The 25,334-nt window shown below is 44.3% G+C and overlaps 2 protein-coding genes across 2 annotated transcripts; one reads left to right on the forward strand and one right to left on the reverse strand.

The window, feature by feature from the left end:
- Positions 1–9,258: 9,258 nt before the first annotated feature.
- On the reverse strand, positions 9,259–13,050 carry LOC125525677 (uncharacterized). The gene is made up of 4 exons (XM_048690679.2): positions 12,927–13,050; positions 10,865–12,727; positions 9,752–10,738; positions 9,259–9,656 (listed from the first exon to the last, which is right to left on the reverse strand). The coding sequence occupies exon 2, from the start codon at positions 12,704–12,706 to the stop codon at positions 11,477–11,479; it is 1,230 nt and encodes a 409-aa protein (XP_048546636.2). The 5' UTR covers positions 12,707–12,727; positions 12,927–13,050; the 3' UTR covers positions 9,259–9,656; positions 9,752–10,738; positions 10,865–11,476.
- Positions 13,051–18,782: 5,732 nt separating this feature from the next.
- PHR1 (photolyase 1) lies at positions 18,783–23,326 on the forward strand. The gene is made up of 10 exons (XM_048687572.2): positions 18,783–19,296; positions 19,419–19,567; positions 19,661–19,857; positions 19,949–20,189; positions 20,393–20,550; positions 20,650–20,686; positions 20,788–20,846; positions 21,200–21,281; positions 22,811–22,882; positions 23,000–23,326. Exons 1-10 carry the CDS (start codon positions 18,948–18,950, stop codon positions 23,180–23,182), a joined length of 1,527 nt encoding a protein of 508 aa, XP_048543529.1. The 5' UTR covers positions 18,783–18,947; the 3' UTR covers positions 23,183–23,326.
- Positions 23,327–25,334: the final 2,008 nt, after the last annotated feature.

Here is a 25,334-nt window from a genome sequence, read left to right on the forward strand (position 1 = left end):
AAGTCCACATGACTTATTGAGGAGACGTGTAACGTGGAGTTTGATGAGAATAACGGCTCCCAAGTGGAGCAAAGTGGCACTTGTGATGTAGGTGATGAAATTCCTCCCCAAGCCATAAGAAGAATGGGTGTTGGTTTTATCCTACCCATTGAGAAACCCCTTGTGGCCGAAGGAGAAGGACAATGTTCCACTCAAGTGGAACCATCACCAACCCAAGGCCCACATACTTCCTAAGAACAAAGTGAAGGCCCTCAACCTCATGAACAAGACCAAGGGCAAGATCAACGTCAAGATGGTGTTGAACCACCAAGTGATTCCCAAGGTCAAGTTCCCTCCTCCGAGCAAGTTCAAGATCAAGAGCAAGCTCAAGATCAAGAACAAGCTCAAGACGACGCTCAACATGATCAAGTAACCACTCCTCAACTCACTCCTGAGGAGGAATTGGAGCGTCGTGCCGCCAAGATTGCATCCAAGCTCTCTACTAAGGTTCATCTCATGACAAATGTGCTTGGAAGCATAAGAAAGGGGGTAAGCACTCATAGACAATTGGCAAACTATTGTGAACATCATGCGTTTTTCTCTTGTGTTGAACCCCAAAAGGTCTATGAGGCGCTCAAAGATCCGGATTGGCTTAATGCCATGCATGAAGAACTTAACAACTTCGAGCACAACAAGGTGTGCAGATTGGTGCCAAGGCCAACGGGGAATCATAATGTCATTGGAACCAAGTGAATATTCAAGAACAAGCAAGCTCCTCATGGGATTATTGTCCGCAACAAGGCTCGCTTGGTAGCACAAGGCTACTCCCAAGTCGAGGGTATCGACTACGGTGAAACCTTTGCTCCCGTTGCTCGTTTATTTGTTTGTTGATTGCTTATGCTTCTCATCATAACTTCAAGTTGCAACAAATGGATGTGAAGAGTGCTTTTCTTAATGGTCCTATTAATGAGTTGGTGTACGTCAAACAACCCCCCGGGTTCGAGGATCCCTATTTTCCCGATCATGTGTACCAACTCGATAAGGCACTCTATGGCCTTAAACAAGCCCCACGTGCGTGGTATGACCACCTTACCGAGTTGTTGCAAGATCGTGGGTTTGAAATTGGGAAAATTGACCCCACTCTTTTTACTAAGAAGGTCAAAGGGGAGTTGTTTGTGTGCCAACTATATGTTGATGATATTATCTTTGGTTCTCCTAAAAAAGCTTTCAATGAGGAATTTGCCGCTCTCATGGCCTCAAAGTTCAAGATGTCCATGATGGGAGAGTTGAAGTTCTTTCTCGGGTTTGAAGTCAAGTAACGAAGAGAAGGGACCTTCATTAACCAAGCCAAATACACTCAAGACATGCTCAAGAGATTCAAGCTAAGTGATGTCAAGCCAGCTTCCACTCCAATGCCCGTCAAATGCCAACTTGACATAGATCCCAATGGTAAAGCAGTGGATCAAAAGGTATATCGCTCCATGATTGGCTCCTTGCTTTACCTTTGTGCATCTAGACTGGATATCATGTTTAGTGTGGGAATTTGTGCACGGTTTCAAGCCGCACCTAAGGAAAGCCACTTTGTGGCGGTCAAGCGAATTTTTCGATATTTGGCTCATACCCCTTGGCTTATGGTACCCAAGAGGAGCAAACTTCAACCTTGTAGGCTATTCGGACTCGATTGGGCGGGAGACAAAGTGGATAGGAAGTCAACTTCCGGAGGGTGCCAATTCTTTGGTTGCTCTTTGGTAAGTTGGTCCTCTAAGAAGCAAAGTTGTGTGTCTCTCTCGTCCACCGAAGCGGAGTATGTGGCCGCCGGTAGTTGTTGTGCACAACTTCTATGGATGAGGCAAACTTTAAAGGATTATGGTGTCATTTGTGACAAAGTGCCTCTTTGGTGTGACAATGAAAGTGCCATCAAGATTTCTCTCAACCCGGTGCAACACTTCAAGATGAAGCACATTGAGATTCGGTATCACTTCATCCGGGGATCACATTAGGCGAGGGGAGATCGAGCTCAACTATGTCAACACTCATGATAACCTTGCAGATATATTCACGAAGACCTTGGATGAAGCAAGATTTCGCGAGTTAAGGCATGAGCTAAATATCATTGATTCGAGCAATGTGGCCTGAACCCTTGCACACCCCACCATACTCAACTTGTTATCTTGTTTAGGTGTAGGCATGGGCATAGGGGGAGTGTTGTTCTCTCAATGAACTCTCCCCCCCCCCCATTATGCATAAATTGATCAACTCTTTCACATTAGCCATTTTTGATGGTACTTGTGCTTCAAAGACGAGTTTTGGTCATGGGTCCAAGGATAATTCTTCGCGGTGCCATACCAATTAACTCAAACATAGGTGGCTCCAGCCACCGCCCTCTCTCTGGAGAGGTTGTGTCGCGTGTTTGGTCCTTGTTGTCTTTTGCCTTTCTTTCTTCGTGCTGAGCTTGTGTTTGAGTTGCCTCGTGTGTTAGCTCTTTGGTGTGTCTGTTCTCGTGAAGGTTGCATTGCAAATGTTGTTTTCCTCTCTTGTTTGTGAAACTTCCATTTTCTTGGGTCTACGGTACTACCGTGGCTTGCCACGATACTACCGCAGGAGCTGAGCATGGTACTACCGCAACCAGCACGACAGTAATTTTTTACTGCCACTGGAAGAGCGGTACTACCGCCCCGCGTGCGGTACTTCCGCCCGGGCGGTACAACCGTGATGACCCGCGGTACTACCGTGCAGTCGTGAGCGCGTGGGGTTAAGAGCGGGCAGGGAGAGTTCCAACTCCCCCATACCCATTCAACTCTTTTTCCCCATGTCGTCTCTCTCTCTCCTGCCCAAGAACCGCGCCGAAGGACCTCGCCAGATCTCCATCTCCAGCCGCTCTCCTCGCATTCCGACCAGTGGGATCATTCCCCACCTCGCCCTCTTTCCATGGAACAAGGTTTCTCCCCAAATCCCTCTCTCTTTGCCTCGTTGTTTTGTCTCTAGGTTTTTGGGGAGATGCGTGTTGTTCTTAAGATTTTAGGCCAAATCTTTGCAAGAGTAGGAAGTAGGAGAGTAGTAGTGCAGTAGAGATGCTATTTGGTATGTTGCCACACAATTTTTTTATCAACCGTAGTACCGCTCCACTGTTGCGGCTGTGCCCATATCTGATTCACCACGGATCTGACCCCGAGCGGTACTACTGCACCTCCCGTGCGGTACTACCGCTCTGGCCGTTTTCACCTCATACGGTACTACCGCTCCTCGGGAGCGGTACTACCGCGTGAGGCGCAGAAGTAAAATTTTACTTCTGCTCCAGGCGCGGTACTACCGTGCCATCCCGGCGTGGTACTACCGCGGCTGGAGCAGCAGTAAAATTGAAGTTCCGCGCAATGGTGTGGTACTGCCGTTGAAGTCGAACCTTCCCTTTGGCAACTACCCAATGTTATTTCTACTTGTTTCATTTGTTTTGTTGTGGTCTTTGCATTGATCCTTCTCGCTTCTCTTGCGTGTTCTTGTGTTGTGTGTCATAGGTGGTGGTTGCGGTTCCAATGTCCGTTGTTCGAATCCCGTCCGCGACACGGGCTCGAAGAGCCTGCGCAACCAAGATGAGGCTCTAGAGGGCTCCAATGCCCCCCAACGCAGAACCAAGACCACCGCCACCAAGACCAGGGAGCCATCAATGGGCATGGATGAGATGCCACTAGCTGAGTTTGTCACTCGAAGGAAGATCAACCCCTATGTGAATCTCCGTGCAAACTTCAGAGGGAATGAGTTGTTCTAGACTAAGCAGTAGAATCTTATCTATCTGGATGTGATCAAGGCCAAGCAAAACATATCTACCTGGACATGCACTGGATTGACATGAATCATATGAGGCAGGATAAGCATCGGGCATATTTTGGTGAGGCTTTGGACCTGGTGGAGCAGTTTGGCATTAAGGACTTGATCACTTTCCACTTGGACTTTGACCCTGAGATTGTGGCTCAGTTCTTTGCCTCGGTCCACTTCCATACTGATGAGGCACGGACCATGACATGGATGACCAATGGACAATGTATGACCGCTAAGTGGAGGGAGTTCATGGATCTGCTACAGGTTCGTGATGAGGGGCTCAACTCGCCTGTTCGTGTTCGCCCTCATGCCAACCCTGAGTCCTCTAACAAGAACAAGCTTCAGCAATACTATGTTGAGAAGCAGCTTCCCAGTGGCAAGAAGGCGTGGGTGCTGAACCCATTCCTTGACATCATGCATCGGATCTTCCGCAACTCCCTCTTTCCACGCATTGGTGACAAGGATAAGGTACATGCCTATCTCGTGGATATGGTGCTCATCTGTGAGGAGGCGCGTCGTGCTCAGACGCAACCACTTGATGTCTCACATATCATGTGGTGTGAGCTACGGTTTGCGGTGTTCAACCGTAAGGTACCCATCTATGGTCCTTACCTGTTTCACTTGATCTCGAAGACTTGGGAGAAGCCCTATCCCAATGATGAGTTTAATGCCCTCGACTGGATCCATCACGAGCCCATCAAGCTCCGCATCAAGCCTCAGTGGGCTAACACCACTACCCGTGCTGAAGCAGAGGCTGCTCAGATGGATGTGGATGAGGATGAGATTGAGGAGGAGGAAGCGGATGAGGACAGCTCTGCTGGGTATGCTCCTCCCTCTACTGAGCCTTCATGGGCTAAGAAGCTGAAGGCCAAGATGAAGGCCTTGTTCTGTATGCAAGCCAAGGGGCAGTACAGGACCCATGTTGCTTCCAAGGAGAGTCGCCGCCGTGACAAGAGGATCTTGAGGACATTTCGCGAGGAGATATCCAGCGGGTCCAAGAAGCACATCACGCAAGAGGCAGAATGGATGGCGAAGCAGGGCTACCAGTGGACTGAGTCTGAGGAGGAGACCATCCCCGCTGCCGAGACCGACGAGGAGCGTGACGAGTGATTACTCCAGCTTGAGCTACCACCTGTGTTGTAGGGGTCCTCTTTGCCTTTTTGGTGTCTCGATGCCAAAGGGGGAGAGAATGTAGGATTTGCAAGTCTTGTGTCGTGTCGTGTGTTGTCTCGCTTTATCGCCTTGCTTTCATTCTGTTGAACCTCGTTGATTTGGTTTGCTCGTGAGTCGTATTTCCTCTTCATATGGTGTAAGACATATGCACTCTAGCGTATCTTATTGTCTTTCATGCTTAGTAGCCCGTGAGCTTATGCTATCTTGCTAGTTACTTTATGCTCATGTCTATTATCTTGCCTCCTTGCTTAATATTAGTTATTTTATTGCAAGATATGCCTCGCCTATAAAATATACGGGGAGTGTTGATCCTAGTATGTGTGTCGTGCAGTCCAAAGCACTTCTCTAGTGTGCACACATCTAGGGGGAGCTCGTCGATATTTTATAGATGTTGAGTTTGCCTATGCTTCATTTTATATCCCTATGTGCAAATCTCGTATTGTCATCAATCCACCAAAAAGGGGGAGATTGTAAGGGCATATTTATCCCTTAGTAGTTTTGGTGATTGATGACAATGTTTTTGCGGCCTAATTGTGTGCATTGAGCATTTCAGATATATCATGCCTAAGCACAAGACGATTTGGTGCCCCTCGAAGATTATTGAAGACAGTGTTTCTCTACATTTTTTCGGTGGATTTGAGTCGTAGGAAAGCCATACTATTAAGAGGGGTCCGCATTGGAAAGGTTTGGGTGGAATCATCACGTACACATTCGTTCCTTTCTGCACCACCTTTCCTTTGGCTCTTTGGAGCATCCTCCGTTTCTCCGTATCTCTACAAAAGGAAGGACTCCTAGTGTTTCTGAACTCGGGCATGCGGTAGTACTGCTCCTCAGAGCGGTAGTACCGCAGGCCCCTGCGGTAGTACCGGCCATGGGCGCGGTAGTACCGCAGGTGCTCACGGTAGTACCGCTTCTTGGACGCGGTAGTACCGTGGCCTCAAGCCTGCACAACAGCACGAGCGTAAGTAGGGGCGGATGTAATTTTTTACATCCGTGCCCTATGCAGTAGTACCACTCCTGGCTTGCGGTAGTACCGTGTCGGATTTTTGCATAGATTGAAACTCAGCAGAAGTTGCCACGGATGTATTTTTATATGTCTGTGCCTTCCCAGCCTAGACTAATCCTGCCTTGCGGTAGTACCGCAAGGGGGCACGGTAGTTCCGCGCCAACGGTTCTACCGCTCTCTGCCTTAATGCTTCAGGACTGGTTTTAGCCCCTGTCGTGCCAGCGGTAGTACCGAAGTGCTTCACGGTAGTATCGCGGGCCCTTGCGGTAGTACCGCTTGTCTAGTGCAGTAGTACCGCTCGTCGCATGCTGAGTTAGTGGATAAATGTTGGATTTGTTCTTTCACTATAAAAGGGGGGTCTTCTTCTCCGTGTTGACCATCTCTTCCACCCCCAAGCTCCATCGTTGCTCTAAGCTTCATTTCCACCTGATCTCTCTCCCTAGCCAATCAAACTTATTGATTTTTTAGGGATTGGTTGAGGAGGCCACAATCTACACTTCCACCAAGAGAAAATTGATTCCCCCACTAATCCCTTGCGAATTTTGTTACTCTTGGGTGTTTGAGCACTCTAGACGGTTGAGGTCACCGCGGAGCCATATTCCATTGTGGTGAAGCTTCGTGGTGTTGTTGGGAGCCTCCAATTAAGTTGTGGAGATTGCCCCAACCTTGTTTGTAAAGGTTCGGTCGCCGCCTCCAAGGGCACCAATAGTGGAATCACGGCATCTCGCATTGTGTGAGGACGTGAGGACAATACAGTGGCCATAGTGGCTTCTTGAGGAGCATTGTGCCTCCACACCGCTCCAACGGAGACGTACTTCCCTTCAAAGGGAAGGAACTTCGGTAACACATCCTCGTCTTCCCGGCTCCACTCTTGGTTATCTCGTACCTCTACTTGTGCAAGCTTATATTGTTTTGCTTCTTGTGCTTGCTTGTTTACTTGTTGTTGTTGCATCATATAGGTTGCTCACCTAGTTGTATATCTAGACAACCTACTTTGATGCAAAGTTTAAATTGGTAAAGAAAAACTAAAAATTGTTAGTTGCCTATTCACCCCCCCCCTCTAGTCAACTATATCGATCCTTCCAGAGGGCACCCAAGGATTTGGCTAGACATGACTTGTGTTTGTATGGTGGAGGGGGGGTAAACTTTACCTTTCAGTTTGGGGACCGCCGCTAATGTGTTTAGCATGGAAGATATTGAAAACGCTCGGTCGTGACGTTGATAGGAAAGGCATACCTCTCAAAATTATATTCATCTCTGTTTCAAGCTTCGAGCGCTGGCACCTCTGCAATTTAATGCTTCCCTCTGTGATGGGCCTATCCATTTACTTTTATATTATTTTACTTTTATTGTTGAGTCATCACCTTCTTATTTAAGCACCAGTTGGGGAGCACTATTGTCATTCTTATGCATTGAGTATAGTTAATGTTTGGTGTGACTTGACTGAATCTCTCCTACTATGAATTACAATATTTAGTCGCTACTTGAACTTCAGAGGTGCTCTGCATTTATGTTTTGCGATCTCAAAAAGGGATAGCGAGATACCATGTTATTATATTATATCATGATTGTTTTGACAAATTGTTTGTATCTAAGATATCTTATTATTGCTCGCTAGTTGGTTATGTCATTGGTATGAGTAAATGTGAGATCTAAATGTCATCATGCACATGGTTGGTTCATAATCTTTGTTGAAAATTTGAAGAATTTTTTGGCGAAGCTTTTCTGCGCCCTCGCTTTGCCCGCGCATCGGCAAGATTAACACAGAGGAGCGCCCCGAAAGGCTGGGCAGGCCAATTTTTAGGTGCATATCCAAACAACCACCAAAAAATGCGGGCAGGCTAATTTTTTGGCAGGGCTAGCTTTGGTAGTAATCCAAACAGCCCGACAGTACGACAAGGTCGACCTGTAGCCAATCAGCGGCCCTTTTGACTCAATGAAATGTGGGGCACCGGAGCCTGTGCATGATTAGCAGTTGCATGCAATAATAATCTTTAAAAAAAGGAAAAAGTCTAAAAATAACCTTGAATTCGTTCTCCAAGTCTGAATCAAACCCTGAAGTCAGAATCCCTGAAATTGTCACTCTGTATTTTTTGATCCCGGTTTATCCCGGCTGATTAGTGCTAAAAGCTGGTTTGGGCTTCAGGATTGCTTACGTGGCAAGGATTAGGGGTTTATTGGATGCAATGCTAGACTGACTGCGGCCCCTTCCAGTACTCACTTAAGTTGCAGCGGCGGGGGCAAATTAAGGGCTTGAGCAGGGGAACCAAATTAGGGATCGTTAGTAGGCTGGAGACGGGCGGCGGCAGCGGCGACGCCGGCAACGAAGGTTACTCAAGCAGGAGGCGGGCTCCGGCAGTAATAGACGACGTCTTCCTCCTCCCGCGCGTCGTACTCAGGCGGAGGTCGTGGGCACATGGCTCCGTCAAGGTCGTCCGTGCCGTACTGCGAGGACCCCATGGCGTACGAGCCGGCAGTGGAATGCCACTGTAGGAAGATTCTACTGCTGCGTTCATGGAATTGTAGTAAGCTTCCAATCTTCTTCTCTTGTAATTTTTCCTCGTCCTTGTTTCCGTTTCTGATGGTATGAACTGTTTCAGTCAGAGAGATGGCTGTGGATTTTTTTTCAGCGGCATGATGATCCCTGCTACCCATTTGTTGTACAACTACTAATGGATCTTTGGGATGCAATCAGGAGGTTTGAAGCTGCATGTGGTGATGGCTGGAAGCAATGGATGGAACAGATGCAGAGAAATGGAACAGAGGATGCACTGAGACAATTAGTTCTGAAGAAGAATGCAGAAGTTCAAGCAAATAGGGCAAGATGTGATAGTTTAGAAAGAAAACAAATGTCCAGCATTGTGTTTTATGGCATGATCATGTTAGTGGCAAGTTTATTTGCAAGATTTGTCCTGCATTGATAGCTAGAAGATGAATGTAATGTCAAAATTTTGTACTAGCAGAATGATGTAATCGCTGGATGATGGAATGGTACTTCATATTGTTGGATGATGTTATATTTGCTGGTTCATTTTGTTGGTCGGCAACTTTAGAAAATAGCAGCTAGTGCTACTTCTGGATATTTGTCCAGAGTGACAAAATAGCAGCTGGTACATTTTGCATTCGAAAGACATAAACAGATATCACACAAATAACAGGTAAATTTGTCCAGACTGACAAAATCACTACTTCTGGATATTTTGCACTGGAAAGACATACACACATATCTATATATCACATAAATAACAGGTAAATTTGTCCAGACTGACAAAATCACTACTTCTGGATATTTTTGCATTGGAAATACATAAACACGTATCACAGACAACAAGTAAATTTCTCCAGAGTAACGAAATCACTAGTTCTGGATATTTTGCATTGGAAAGACATAATTGGTTCAGTTCTACATAGATGCATTAGTTCAACACATATCTGGTACTACATGACCAGAGTGACATAACCAACAAAGTGACATAACCAGCAAAATGAAATAACCAGCAGTACATTAATATGCTAACTTAAATCACTAGTCCATCATATCATTTCTTTGATTTTTTTTCTTGGCTTGCACATTCTGTTTGTTTGTAGCCTTCCTCTTCCCTCCACTTGTTCATGCTTGTGCTTGAACTTCTCCTCCGCTCTTAGCCTGCTGGCTTGCTCTGATCTGAGCATCAGTGTTTGCTTGCTGTTGCAAAATATGAGAGTACATAGGCATGTCATTGCACAAATTATTAAAATAAAAGGACAATCATTTTAAAAAGAGAGTGAACTTGTATTTACCTCAGATGACTTCATTTTCCTGCCAGTTTTCTTCAGGAAGGCATTCTTCTTCTTCCCTTTTTCAGGATTCTTGTTGCAGCCTGTCTTGTTGTGGCCCTTGTGGCCACACATGCTGCAAGTAATTTTAGTGCCATGCTTTGACATTTTCTTTCCTTTGGTGCTTCTCCCTCTTCTCTCTTTCTATCATTCTTCCTAGGCCTACCTGGCATACTCACGTACCCAGGTGCTTGTGGTCTAGGTTTGTCAGAGACAGGCCATCTCTCATGTCCTTCTGCTGGCTCCAAGCAGTGTTCATATATCTTCTTAAATTGCTCAACTGAATAGCACTTGTGAATGAAATCAGCTATGTTTCTTCCACTCTTGTATATGGCACTAATGGCATGGCAGCAAGGCAGCCCTGCCAGCTGAAAGTAACCACAAGAGCAAGTCCATTTGTCCAAGTTTACTGTATAGCTCCTTCCTCTGCCACTGACATGTTTCACCTCGAACCCTTCCTTGCCATTCCAGAGAACATCACAGAACTGAGTCATTTTGATGGCCACCTTAAGCTTCTTGAAAATGTTTGGGCATATATCACTAGATTTCCACTTTGCACTTTTGCTTCTATTTTCTTGGACTCTAAGTGTCATCTTGTGTCTAATCTAGCATGGAGATGATAGGATAGAATCTGGCCTCAACTATAGCATTATTGAAGGACTCACATAGATTGTTATCCACTGAGTCACAAAGGGATCCAACAGGAAAGAATGCTCTTGCCCAATGCTTAGGCTCTGTCCTCATTATGTCCCTTGCACCTTCAAGTGTATCTTGAGCTAACTTGGCCTTCCTATACATGAAGTCTTCTCTGTTTGCAGCCTTGGCAATTGCCCAAAATTTCTTTTGCAAAGCATGCTCTCTAAACTTCTTTTTCCAGTTAGCATAGATGTGTCTAGCACACATTCTATGTTGTGCCTTTGGCAAGTAGTCTTGCATTGCACTGATCAAGCCCTACACAGAAGTTGGAATTTTATTTAGCATTTGTACATAAGACAAATGAGTACACCTAAAAAACCAACATAAATGTTTCATGCTTTGACAACATGATCATTTAAAAGCTCATAATTAACAGCATACCTTCTGCTGATCTGATATGAACACCCATCCTTCACCTTGATCATTAATATCCAAGTCCTTTATCAACAGGCCAATAAACCACTCCCAAGTTTCGGTTGTTTCTTTCTCCACTACTGCCCAAGCTACTGGATACATTTGATTATTAGCATCTCTACCAATAGCACATAGCAACTCACCTTGACATGCTCCTTTGAAAAAACAACCATCAAGCCCAATAACTCTTCTGCATGCTTTAAAACCCTATTTCATAGCACTAAAGCACACATAAAAGCTTTGGAAGATATTTTGATCCATGTACTCAGGGTCCAAGCCAACAAGGATTGTGCTCCCAGGATTGCTCCTAAGTAGTTCAAGCTGGTAATCAAACACCTTGGTGTACTCATCTTTCAGTCCAGCAAGTAGCTTCTCTGACACTATCTTCTTAGCAGCCTTGCACTTTGAAGTTGATACATCAGCAAAGAAATCTTTCAGAACAGTGGCTTTAATGCTATCAATTTTCCATGTGGGGTTGGCTCTTAAGATATGCTCATATCTCCTAGCAATAACTTTTGCAGTGACAAGATGATTGTCTCTGTTAGGTGCACACTCATGTTGATCTTCATATGTGATCACCTAGAATCTAGAACACCTGCTAGTATAAGCACCATATATAGTACAGGGACATCCAGGCCATCCACATTTAGCCCTAATCCTCCCTTCTTCTGACTTCATGAAGTTTATACTTCTAAATGTCAGGAGTCCATATTTTATTAGTGCCTTTCTCATCTGATCCTTGCTCCTGAAAACCATTCCTAGGCAGAATAGTGGAATATCTACCTTAGGGTTATACCTTGGGAACTTAGTCTTCCTCCTAACAAATTCTCCTTCATGATCACTGTCCTCATCATATGAGTAATCTTCGTCATCTGAGTCAAAGTGGTCTTCTCCTACCACTTCTTCCACATTAGCCACTAGATCTATTGGAACGGCACCAGATGGATTTCTCTTAGCCCATCTCTTTGAGTCTCTAATTCTCTTCTTAAAAGCCCTTGCTTGTTCCCTTAGCTCAACATATTCCTCTTCCAGTCCACTCTCATCACTTCCTGCCACATAATCACTATCATCTTCCTCACTGTCTGAAATTGCAGAGCCACTGTCATCACTCTCATGTTCATATGTATGTTGATCTGCTGCATTATCTCTATGTGTTCCTGGATTAATGACCTGAGAGGTATGTAGCTGAACCTGAGAACTTTGTGCCTGAATTTGTAAACTCTGTATCTCAACTTGTGCACTTTTAGTCCTCTGTTTCATTCTGAAATTGTGCTTTGTAGGGCTGCTAATAACCTGGGTTATAACACCACTATCATTTGGTACAAGCATACTTTCTGTTGCAGTCAACGATGATGGATTTCCACTAATTATCTGAACATCTTCCTCTGCAGTTATGACTGCATCTGGTTCTGTATCACTCCCTCCATCTAACTCATTGCTCATCTCATTTTCAAAATCACTACCACTATCACTTGCACTTTCATCATCTTGCTCCCCAAAGTACTCCACATAGACCTCAGCCACTCCTCCATCAGTTATGCATTCAGACATCTTCATACAGCCAGCATCATCACACAAAAATAATAGGCCATCCACTAGTTTTTTACCAGGGATCAGGAAGTAAAGCTTCATACTTTCTTTGAAAGGTATGTGATCACCAAGAAATCCTTTGATCTCTGGCAAAGATAATTTATCCCTTTCAATCTCTGACATTCCATCATCTCCACCAACATAGTCTAAAGTAGGTCCTATTCGAACAAATTGCCCACCGAAATTAAACCGCACATTCAGTTTGTCGCAAGCATCCATGATGAGAGCACAAACCCTAACCTGCATTGCCACACATTTTTGGACGAAATCAATGGCTAGTACAGCTTTTCCGAACTAAATGTAAAAGTAAATCCAATGTTTTCCAACAAATCAATGCCCTAATTAACCTCATTTTCCTGCCCAGAAACCCTAACCAGAGACAATCAATGGCAAAAAAATGCAAAGATGAGAAGAGGAACAGAAGGAGGAAGGGGATTACAGGAGATTTCTCCGGCCGCCATGATCGTCTTGCCGTCCCTGAGATCAACCACCGACAATCGCCATGGCCGCTGCGAGAAGGGACGGGAGGAGAAGCGTCGAGGGGCAGAAACAGAGGAGGGAGCGAAAATATATTGGGATTTATGAGAACGATAGGACCCACTGTCAGTCCAACTATTTCACCCTCTTTCCGCCACATATTCAATCCCAGTGCAAACAAACGTCTAAAGGGCCGGGATAGACCGGGATAACAAAAGATAAGGTGACAATTTCAGGGATTCTGACTTCAGGGTTTGATTCAGACTTGGAGAACGAAATCAAGGTTATTTTTAGACTTTTTCCTTAAAAAACTGCATGTAGCATGGTGCTGCGGACAATTTCTGGCAACATTTTTTTGCATGGACAATTACTAGCGACTTTTTTAGGGGACAATTAATAGTGACTTACAAGTGCATCAATGATGTAACTATATTATTTTGGTGACTTTATTGCACATTTGCTGCATCTAAATCTTTTTAAGAAAAACTAAATCTAAGTTTTGCTCTGTATATCTTCTTAATTTTAGACAATAGATGCATTTAAATATTGTTACAACTAGTATAATCATCATGTGATCAAATGATCGCAAACAAAACAAAACAAATATCTTATTTGCAAAAAAATGGTAGATATGATGGTCACAAACTAAACAACGACAACTTACCAAATTTTTAGTCATGACCTTGTTTTGGTCATGCCAAAAATTTTGATGGAGCTAGTTGGGGCTCAAACCAAACATACCCTGAATCCCGGTTGATTTGGCAGTTAACACATCATTCCTAGTCGTTCTTTTGGCATCGATGGACAAGTTTTTTTTTCTTTTGAGAAACACATCGATGGATAAGTAGGAGCCGAGCACTTAGAAAACTCGTACAAATGAGAGCTCCTAGCGCCCAGGCGCTTCAGGCCATATTAAAATACATTTTTCATTTAGATCATAAAGATCATAGTACAAGTCATGTAAACATCAACTTGACAAATATGAAGAGACAACAAAACGCTAGTCTCTGCATAATGAAACATTAGCCAAGAAAGAAAAATACAACCAAGATCAACGAATCCTCTCAGTTTGACATCAACGTCTGGACTCCCCGGTGATTTGGTGGGCGCTGCCCCATTTCATGCAGTATGATAAGGTTGATCTGTAGCCAATCAGCGGCACTTTTTCACTCAATAAAAATGTGAGACACTGGGCCATGTGCATGATTAGCAGCTGCATGAGGTAATCATCTTTACAAAAAACTGCATGCAACATTATGTTGCGAACAATTACTAGCGACATTTTTTTGCAGGGACAGTTACTAGCAACGTTTTTAGCGGATAATTACTAGCGACTTACAAGTGCATCAATGATGTAACTATGTTATTTTGGTGACTTTATTGCACATTTGTTGCATCTACATCTTTTTTAAGAAAAATTGCATCTAAGTTTTGGTCTGTATGCCTTCTTCATTTTAGACAATAGATGCATTTAAATATTGTTAGAACTAGTATAATCATCATGTGGTCAGATGGTGGTAAACAAAACACAACAAAGATTCCATTTGCCAAAATTTGGTTAGATATGATGGCCACAAACCAAACAACGACAATTTGCCAATTTTTTGTTGTACCCTTGCTTTGGTTATGCGGAAATTTTGATGGGGTTAGTTGGGCTCAAACCAAACATACCATGTATGAACTAGGCAACATCCACCAAATCACAAGGGAGTCCGGCGCTAATCTTTTGACGGCGCTTTTCCTCGCCCTCGCTTCATCCGCGCATCGGTGAGATTAACACGGAGGAGCGCCTGAAAGTGATGTGACACCATCTATCATTGCTAAAAATATTGTTGATAAGGCCAACCAGAAAAGGTATATAATTCCTGCGAGACGCAAAGAGAAAAAGAAACATAAAGAATGCGTGGCATTGGGGGGCAATTTTTTTACATAATGACATGATGCCAACACATATTTCTACTGGACATTGTTCACCTTGGCGCACCAGAGGACGTCGAGCTACTATTTAAAACGCCATGCATTCAAACTCAATTACTTGAGCACACAAGGAAATATCTAATGAGCATACAAGGAAAGCTAACTTTGTTTTGGACGTTTGTGATCAGCTTGCCGGATTTTTAAATTAGCTAAATCTTGTTTAGTTAGATTGTTTTATTTCTTTCTTATTATGATTTGGTCAAAGTACGAGAGTTGGATAGTTTGTTACGTGGCGTTAGAATCCAGATCGGTTTCAAAGTCAGGAAACAAACCAGGCTTAGCCCATGTGCCTGCAAGCACTATTAAAGGCCATATCGGCCGTTTTACGAGGGGTAGCTTTTGTTTTAAGTTATTTTCAGAGATGAACAGATTGGTAACTCGGGATATCTTCGAGACGCCGTTTGATATTTGTTGAATAGCTCTAGAGGCTATGTGATTTTGGTGTGAGATTGATTCTAGTATTTCAATTGCCGCTGGTCTGCTGAAGATTGTTCACGTACTTCCGTTGTTGGGTGTGCGTGTTATTTCTGTGGTGATTGCATCTACAAGATCGCGAGCGCCACATCGTTTCAGAAGACATCGTACCGTGAAAGATTGGAAAAATTATTCGTGCCATTGTTTTTCTGTCGCCGGTTGCATCAGGTGGTATCAGAGTAAGGTTGATCACGGTACAATTTTTTTTTTGTTATTTGATTCAATTGTTTGAAAGATGGTGAACTCGCAGCATGACAAATCTGATCATGAGGAGGTCGATGAGCTTCCAGAGGGTTTAGAGATAAGTGATGATTTGCGTATCCATCTGATGGCGATCAAGGGACCCAACAAGAAGCTTGGGACAAGGGTTGAGGAATTGTCTGCAAATATTGTAGGCGTCGAGGACAGGTTGAACTAGCGTTTGACTGCCAGTGACCGACAGCGCACTGATAGTCTACAGGTGGTGACTGAGAGTCTTAATCGGCTCACCGCAACAGTTCAACGCCTTCAAGCGAGAGATGTGGCACCCCGACAGTCCCGCTCACCACGACAATGTCGTGACCGCGACAACGAGATGATGGCGATTTTTCTGAGGACTCCGATGCTTGTGGAGGCTTACCTCACATACCACGGCATGATGCTGGGGATCGCCGCCATGCTGGGCAGCGCCGTGACTATGGCGGCAATGGTGCCCACGAGGATGATGGTTTGGGTCGAATCAAGATAACCATACCTGAATTCTCGGGATGTTGTGCTGATCCGTAGAAATATTTGGAGTGGGAGATGCGCGTAAATCAGATTTTTTTTATGGTTACAACTACTCCAAAGAGAAGAAGGTTCGTGTTGCATCGATGGAATTTACAGAGTATGCTCTTGTATGGTGGGATAATAAGAACTATATTCACGAGCGACTAGCGACATGGGCTGACATGAAGCGAATCATGAGGGAACGTTTTGTCCCTGCTTATTACACTCGCCAGCTTCACAATAGACTGCGTCGCCTAGTGCAAGGTACAAAATTAGTTGATGAGTACTATAAAGAGATGCAAGTTTTGATGATCCGTACAGCTGCGCGTGAGTCTGCGGAGGCGACCATGGTACGTTTCTTTGAGGGGTTAGAAGAAAAGATTCGTGACCATATTGATTTAATGCAATATAATGATATTCATGAGTTGTTTCATCAAGCGGAGCGTGCTGAACGTTGGGTATTGGAGAAGCAAGCTTCAGAGACTCGTCCAATTTATAACAGTGAGCGACATGGTTCTTCTCCTATTGATGGTGGGTTTAGTGCTAAATCGACTCCTTATAAGTCGGGAAGCATTGAACAGAGCAAAGTGGCGGCTGCATCAAAGGAGGTTTCTCAGGTTTCATCTAATGTGACTTCATCTCATCATCGTAATATTATTTGCCCTGAGTGTGGAGGACGTGGACACGTGAAGCATGAATGTTCCAATCAACGAAGGATTCTACTTATTGATGCGGAATATATTTCAGAATTTGAAGATGAGACGCCAAAGTTAGAGGATGGAATCGAAAGAGGTCATGATGATATCATACTATGTTATCCTCAAGATGATCCTGATATGAAGAGTTTGCTAGCATATAAGGTCCAGCGAGATGAAAAGACCATTGTTGAACAAGGACAACGACGAAGTATTTTTTTAATTGCATGTAACATTAAGGGAGAAGTTTGCAAACTGATAATTGATGGTGGCAGTGCTAGCAACATGATTAGTAAGGATGTGGTGGAATCTCTTTTGTTGCCAACATGGGAGCACCCAAGACCGTACTATATGAAGTGAATAAATGATGTTGGCAAAGTGAAGGTAACTCACAGGGTGAAGGTTCCTTTTTCTGTGGATGGCTATGTTGATAAGGTGGAATGCGACGTTATGCCACTACATGTTTGTCACCTTATTTTGGGGCGTTCGTAGCAGCATGATGTTAACGCTCTTCATCACGGACGAACAAACAGATACACTTTTATGCATAAGAGTGAGTTCTACGCTATTCTTCCCAAGGATGCACAGAATATATAATGTATTATAGAAGTGTTCAAGAAGAAATCTCCAAGGCCTAAGTCGAAACCAAGGACGGTTTCCTTTCAAAGGGAGAGAGGATGATGTGACACCATCTGTCATTGCTAAAAATATTCTTGATAAGGCCAACCACAGAAGGTATGTAATTCCTGCGAGACGCAAAGAGAAAAAGAAATAGAAAAAATGTGTGGTACTGAGGGACAATTTTTTACATAATGACATGATGCCAATATATATTTCTACTCGATATTGTTCACCTTGGCGCACCAGATGACGTCGAGCTACTATTCAAAACCCATGCATGCAAACTCAATTATGTGAGCACACAAGGAAAGATCTAATGAGCATACAAGGAAAGCTAGCTTTGCTTTGGACGTTTGTGATCAGCTTGCCGGATTTTTAAATTAGCTAAATCTTGTTTAGTTAGATTGTTTTTTTAATTTCTTATTATGATTTGGTCAAAGTACGAGAGTTGGATAGTTTGTTAAGTGGTGTTAGAGTCCAGATCAGTTTCGAAGTCAGGAAACAAACCGGGCTTAGCCCATGTGCCTGTGAGCACTATTAAAAGCCATATGGGCCGTGTACGAGAGGCAGCTTTTGTTTTATGTTATTTTTAGAGATGAACAGATCGATAACTCGGGGGTATCTTCCAGATGCCGTTTGATATTTGTTGAATAGCTCTAGAGGCTGTGATTTTGGTGTGAGATTGATTCCAGTATTTCAATTTTTGCTGGTCTGAAGATCGTTCACGTACTTCCACTATTGAGTGTGCATGTTGTTTCTGTGGTGATTGCATCTACAAGATTGCGAGCGCCACATCGTTTCAGAAGACACCCTATTGTGAAAGATTGAGAAAATTATTCGTGTTATTGTTTTTCAGTCGACGGTTGTATCAGAAAGGCTGGGTGAGGCAATTCTTAGGCGCCTATCCAAACAGCCACCAGAAATGTGGGCTAGCTAATTTTTTGGCGGGGCTAACTCTGATGGTAATTCAGACAACCCTTTAATCTCTAACGCCTCTTTCCAAGCTGCAGCGTTGGGCTTGCCTTAGACCTTATAAATATTTAGGTAGGTGCTTAGATAAATAAATTGATTTTTTTTAAGCACAGATGCCTATTTATAGAGAAGAGACATCTAATTAAGCGTTTATTCTGTATAAATAAACACCATTGCTTAAAAAAAACTGATTTATTTATATAAGCACCTTCTTACATTAAAGTACAATGCCTTATACGCGGGGCAGCATTTAGTGTGGACCCATGGCGGGTGACGTGGCCGTTGTCTGGCCATAACTCACACCACTTTATGTAGTGCCTGCCAAGAGCTAGTCCATACACCATCAACCCCGAGACCCAATCACCCAAGCAGCCAAGTAGCCAAAAACTCCAGCCTTCCTACACCGAGAAGCACCCAAAGCGCAGGCGCACGTTTGATCAACCCCTGTATTCCCTCGCTCTTCTTTTCGTCCCCGTCGCACCGTCTCCCACCGCGCGATGGCGCCGAGCGCAAGCCCTAGCCCAGGCCTGGCGGTCACGGCGCCGGTCCACCAAGCCCGCGTGCGGGTGCTCCACCCGGGGCAGGGCCTGCCCCCTGCTGGCGCGAAGCCCGGCCCGGTGGTCTACTGGATGCTGCGGGACCAGCGGCTAGCCGACAACTGGGCGCTCCTCCACGCGGCGAGCCTCGCCGCTGCTTCCGCGGCGCCGCTCGCCGTCGCATTCTCCCTGTTCCCGAAGCCGTTCCTCCTCTCCGCGCGCCGCCGCCAACTCGGATTCCTCCTCCGTGGCCTCCGCCGGCTCGCCGCCGACGCCGCCACCCGCCGCATCCCCTTCTTCCTCCTTACCGGTACACCCTTCGCATTTATCCCCTTCTGGTGTCTGACTTGTCGGCCCCGCGTTTTCGAAAGAGGGAACCGATTTCCCGGTACGAGAAACGTATTGTAACCGTTTACTATATTTCGCTGACAGGTGGGCCCATGGAGATACCAGCGCTGATGCAGCGGCTAGGGGCGTCGGCGCTGGTCGCCGACTTCTCACCGCTCCGGCCGGTTCGCGAGGCACTGGACGCGGTAGTGGGCGCGCTGTGCCGCGATGCTGCCAGTGTGGCCGTTCACCAGGTAGAATTCGAACCGGAATCACAAGGGAAATTGCAGTCGTTTTCAGGGGAATTCGACTGAGAAACATGCGGGCTTTGTGGCATTGGCACACAGGTGGACGCCCACAACGTGGTGCCGGTATGGACGGCATCGGGGAAGCTGGAGTACTCTGCCAAGACTTTCAGAAGCAAGATGAACAAGGTGTTGGATGAGTACCTGGTTGAGTTCCCCGAGTTGGGAGAGGTGGTGCCATGGGACAGGGAGCAGCCAAAGGACATTGATTGGGATACGCTAATTGACACGGTTTGCAGGTCCGGATGTGTTGCGACAAATTCACTGCATATGTGATGTGGAATGAAGAACTTGTTATGAGTGGTGTTGGATTCTTTGCTGATGTTGCAGCCAGGCAGAGGACGTGCCAGAGATTGACTGGTGCGAGCCAGGCGAGGCGGCGGCAATGGAGGCACTTCTGGGTACCAAGGATGGGTTCCTAACGAAGAGGATCAAGAGCTATGATTCGGACAGGAATTATCCCACAAAGCCAATGGCATTGTCCGGCCTCTCTCCCTACCTGCATTTTGGGCATATTTCAGCACAAAGATGTGCTCTCGAGGCAAAAAAACGTCGCCATCTTAGTCCCAAGGTGCCATTGTTTGCTTTGTGAATCTTGTGATTTGAGACCTTATGCAATAAAATAATACTCCTATATCATTAGACGTCAGACTATATTTCTTCTTAACAGCACCAAACTGCAAATCTGAATTTCAGTGCTGAAGTTAGTATGTTATCAAACAGTGAAAGGCCAATGACTAATAGCTATGTGAAATATCAATTGTTTGGGAACAGTCAGTGGATGCTTTCTTGGAGGAGCTGATAATAAGGAGGGAGCTAGCCGACAACTTCTGCTACTATCAGCCTCACTATGATTCGGTAGCCGGGGCTTGGGAGTGGGCGAGAAAGACACTAAAGGATCATGCTGCCGACAAAAGAGAGCACATTTACACGTGAGATACTCTATATTTTGTATTTGGGCTATATATGTATATCTGCTTGTCAGCAGTGAGGCAAAAGGCTCCTTAACTAGAATTTACTTTGCCTTGCAGGAGGGAGCAGCTTGAGAATGCAAAAACAGTTGATCCTGTATGTTTTAAATAACACCGTTCTACTCCTGGAGATACTAACGTCATTCTTACCTCATTTACTAATCGAGTTAGGTGTTTTCTTCTTGGATTCTTTATCAGCTCTGGAATGCATCACAGTTGGAGATGGTCCACCATGGAAAAATGCACGGATTCATGCGGTAAAGTAAATTATGCCTAGTTACCTACTTTAGATATCATATTTTTAATGCATTTTATTTGATCTTTCATTATTTTGATGTCATTTGGGTTGGTACGAATTGCCTGAGAAGATTATTCTTGTTGCTAAAAAGATGAAAAACTAAACTAATTATGTCTATAATCCATTAACCCATGAAGATCTTACAGGTCCAAGTAGGTGGCAAATCTGTGCGATTTAGAAAAAGAACATTTGAGCATCTATGCTCCACTTTCATCTTGGGGTCACAAGATGTGTTCTAAATTATTGTTTACTTCTGCAGTTATGTTCTTTGTAAAGCATATTGCTCTGCCCTGACATGGTAGTTTTCTGCAGAATGTATTGGGCCAAAAAAATTCTAGAATGGACCAGTGGACCTGAAGAAGCACTTTCAATAGCAATATATTTGAATGACAAGGTAATTTTGAGATGTTTGGCAACATTGTAGAGTTTTATTATGTTGCATTTCTTGGTGCTGGCAAATAGCTTCAATTGATAAAACACATGAAGCACATTATACAGTCATAATGAGTGAGAAACTAAACTTGCCAAATTTTAGTGTAAGATCCTATGCAATTACAGATCTCCTGAAAACACCGAACCATCAGTTGCAAGAGCCTACATTTGATTAAGTTTGTTTATAGTACTAATTATGGGACAACAGAAATTATGTTGATATGGTGGTGTAACAAGTGAAGTTGATGCCGGGCTGAAGTCAGCCAATCACTGCAAACTCTGGCGAAACAAGTCCAGCAGCCATGGGTATCACCTGGACAATCCAAATGGATCACATAGCAATTAGAAGCATCACAGCCTGAATCCAACGCACTTTAATTAGTTATCAACTAGTGCGCACGCAGATATTGTCTGCCTCCACCCTCCAGTCATGCCATTTTTCTGGTTTTCTAGTCTCTGAAAAATAACCTGTCCCCTTGTATGGCCGGCTAGGCCTTTATTTATAGTGCACCCAGGCACAATGCTATACTGTCTAGGACTCTGTTTCCATGCCCAACGGGAGCATCAGACTAGGACTAATATTTTTACAACAGACATGAGGACAAAACCGCTTCAGCCACCATTTTGGTAATGTAGGATGCAACTAGATTGCCAACTAATACTCGTATTTTATGAAAACCTATGAACCGACTAACTCAACAGCCGGCCTTAGAGAAACTGCCCTGATTCCATGCCATCGCGAGCATCCTGAGAGGCTTCAGCTACCATTTTGAGCAAAAGGCTGAAGTTTTGAAACGGTGTGTGCTATTTTCAGAAGGTTTTCTTGCCTGACTTTCTTCAGCTTAGAATTGTACTGGGCCTAATTTGTTCGATGGCATTTAGCTTGTCGATACCACCAAAGACTTATGTTGTCCTGCACATAGTTATGACCTACAAGTATTTCTGTCGCCTATGCTGGAGAGAAGAACACCGTTTAGTGTTCTTTGTGAATGCTGATTGTTCTGAAGATGTTTTTGTAACTCTTCAGTGATTTCCTTTTAGTCGCAAGTGGCAAATAGATGTCTAAGTTACGTCTAATAATCAAGAGAAATTTTGCTTGGTTGGTTCTTTTACAATAAGTTGGATGTAAGATGTCCATTACAAGTTGGGAAAAAGATCCCCAGGGAATAGCTCGAAACTGTACCTAAATTGCCGTAACCACCATTTTATCTTTCCTAGTTCATGTTATTGGCTGTTCACTTTTAAGTACTTGGAACGATTGGTAAGTCTTTCTAGAAAGCTAAAAAGTTCTGCTTCGCATTGCATTGATAGAAATAAAATGGTTACACGTCTAAGGCTAGGCATAGCAACCAAACACAACCACGGAGGACCACAACTAACAACCATTAGACAGTCGTTAGTTGCTACAATAGACAAACCATCAAACCTGCACCGGCTGTAATCTGTTGCAGTATGTTTTTGAACTAAATCTTTGGAATTAATCTGTTGCAGTATCACATAGACGGCAGGGACCCCAATGGCTATGTTGGTTGCATGTGGTCTATATGTGGCCTCCATGATCAGGTTTGTGAGATCCCCTTATTTTGCATTTAAACCCTTGAAAATCCTTTTTGGAAACACATTTATTAATCACAGTTTGGAGGCTTGCGAGTAGTTTTTACAACCGTACTATTTTCTTAGGGTTGGAAGGAGCGTCCGGTATTTGGAAAGATACGTTACATGAATTATGCTGGTTGCAAGAGAAAATTCGACGTTGATGCCTACATTTCTTACGTCAAAAGATTGGTTGCTCAACTCAAGAAAAGGAAATCGGAGGAATCTCTGAATTCAGCAGCCAAGTACTCGAAGTCTGAGAAGGACTAGCCCAGCTACTAACTCTAGTTCCGCATTGATTTTGATTCTGGTCTATAGTGGTAATTGGCAGTTAAAGACAACTTAAATATTGTAATTAGTTGTTTGTTCGTTTTAACTCGTGGGTTACATAGGCTTTTTTTGCGGGGACGTTTACATAGGCATTTGATCACATAATATTCCAACAGTAAGAATGTAGAGGCAAGCTCTTTCGCTCCATGATGCACCATTGAGAAATCTTCGCTAAGGCACATATACCTCTATACGCACGTCGTCACATCCTCTTGCCCTGCTTCTTCATGGGAAACTAGACCACCACCTCCATCTCGCTCCCTCAATGACAACGGCATCTCAAAACTGTGAGGCGCAATGAGATCCGACTGGGTAGCACTCCGGCTTGATCTCATTTGTTACTTTGTCGACCTTATCCTTACCACCAACAAGATGTTTACATTGACACACAACACATCTACATGGCATGGAGGGACCCCATGGAGCATCGATGCCATACAACTGCTAGGACAACCTCCTCCAATTTCCATCCCCATATGTGGGTGACGACACTGGTCAGCCTCTTCGCGGGCCTCTTTCATTCGTACTCATTGCTCAGTGGCCATACCCTCCTCAGGGTGTCTTGGAGACTTCACGAGTATACTAAGTTACAAGGTGACGAAAAACCGCGAGGAAAAGTAATCTAGCCAAGACTTGCAGCTACCTTATCAACTGGATCTCCAAACCGGTGCAAGCAAAGTTCTAGATCATTACGAATGTTTCTAATTGTAAGAAGATAGTTGTGACCTTTATTCCTGAAAATATCCGCATTGCTAGTGTCCCAAATCTTCCACAAGATAATGAGGAGCAGTTCTGGCCAGACACAGGGATCAAGTCTGGCAGGAGGAGTGAGCCGAAGGTCTTGAAACATGTCCTGTGTGGTGAGGCCATGTTGTAACCAAATCTGAGCAGTAGATGGACAGGAGGTGAAGAGGTGTAGGGTGTATTATGACGTTCTTGGACAATGCATGTAGTGAGCATCTGGGCTAAGTTCATGTGGAAGAAATTAGCTCGTGTGTTAAGTCTACCTTTGAATAATAGCCAAGCAAAGATCTTAATTTTGTTGGGGCTTCTGGAACGCCAAATGAGTTCAACGTGATCATCCTCATCTTCGTGCATTGTAATATATATCACAGGTTGCTTTGGAGGGGAAGTTGGATCCATGCACAAGGTAGCACTTGTCTACACCATCTGAGAGCTGGACATCATGTAACAACAAAGAAAGAGCCACAAACTCGTTTGGGGCAATAGTGGTCAGTAGGTTCACGAGGTTCGCAAGTAGCCCATAAAGCATGATGTGTGAGTGGGGAGTAGAGGCTTCGGAAGAGGTTTTTTTTGCAGGGTGGGCTTGGGAAGACTTTGGCTCGAGGTGTGCAGTGGAGCCAGGTGTCATACCAGAAAAAAGTTTTTTGGCCATTGTTTGTGTGCACAAAGGTTATGTCTAGTAGTGTGGGTAGCTGGGATTGGATGGCATTTGTGAGGAAGGAAGGTTTAGGGCAGGAGGCAATGTGTGGGAGGTTGCAAAGGTGTTGTTGATCTAACCAAGAAACCCAAGGAAGTTAGGGTGTGGAGCTATCAATAAGGTATTTGTGGCCAATTTCATTAGAAGGCAATTGTTTTGTGTAGCTAAATCTTCCAAGACCAACAAGTTTCTTAGGTTTGCAAACGTTTCCCCAAACAATCAAGCATTTATGGCAGGAGAGAAGGCAGAAATTAAACAACGAATTAGTTTGGTCAAAGGAACGGTCCGCCCTATCCACTCAAAGTCTTGCATTGAATTATAGCCGTGCCTGATGCACTTTAGCCCATCCGACAAAACACTACTTTTGGAAACGACCTTCTCCTAGAACATTGAAGCTAAATGATTGATGCCTCCTCATAAGTTTATGGGTCTGAATTTTCATGAGCGATTATCGTGATGATTCTGACGACATGGTTGGGGGGGGGAGGGTTATTTCATCGGGCCTGCAGCAGATGTCTATACTGTCGAGGCCATGCGTTGAAACAAGGCTTGGCTCTAGCTGGAAGCATGAGAATTTAGAACTTGATGATCCACTCCGACTATCTCTAATCGACGGAATGTATGAAAATAGTGCAAGATCCCTGTTGGTGG

This window comes from Triticum urartu, chromosome 7A (genome assembly GCF_056163025.1).
Source record: "Triticum urartu cultivar PI428250 chromosome 7A, HENAU_Tu73, whole genome shotgun sequence".
In the NCBI taxonomy this organism is placed as follows: Eukaryota; Viridiplantae; Streptophyta; class Magnoliopsida; order Poales; family Poaceae; genus Triticum; species Triticum urartu.

Coding starts and splice junctions, on each gene's coding strand:
- LOC125525677 (XM_048690679.2), bottom strand. CDS start 12,706: ATGGATGCTTGCGACAAACTGAATGTGCGGTTTAATTTCGGTGGGCAA.
- PHR1 (XM_048687572.2), top strand. CDS start 18,948: ATGGCGCCGAGCGCAAGCCCTAGCCCAGGCCTGGCGGTCACGGCGCCG. Junction 19,858..19,948: donor CTAATTGACACGGTTTGCAG/GTCCGGATGTGT, acceptor CTGATGTTGCAG/CCAGGCAGAGGACGTGCCAG. Junction 20,847..21,199: donor AAAATGCACGGATTCATGCG/GTAAAGTAAATT, acceptor AGTTTTCTGCAG/AATGTATTGGGCCAAAAAAA.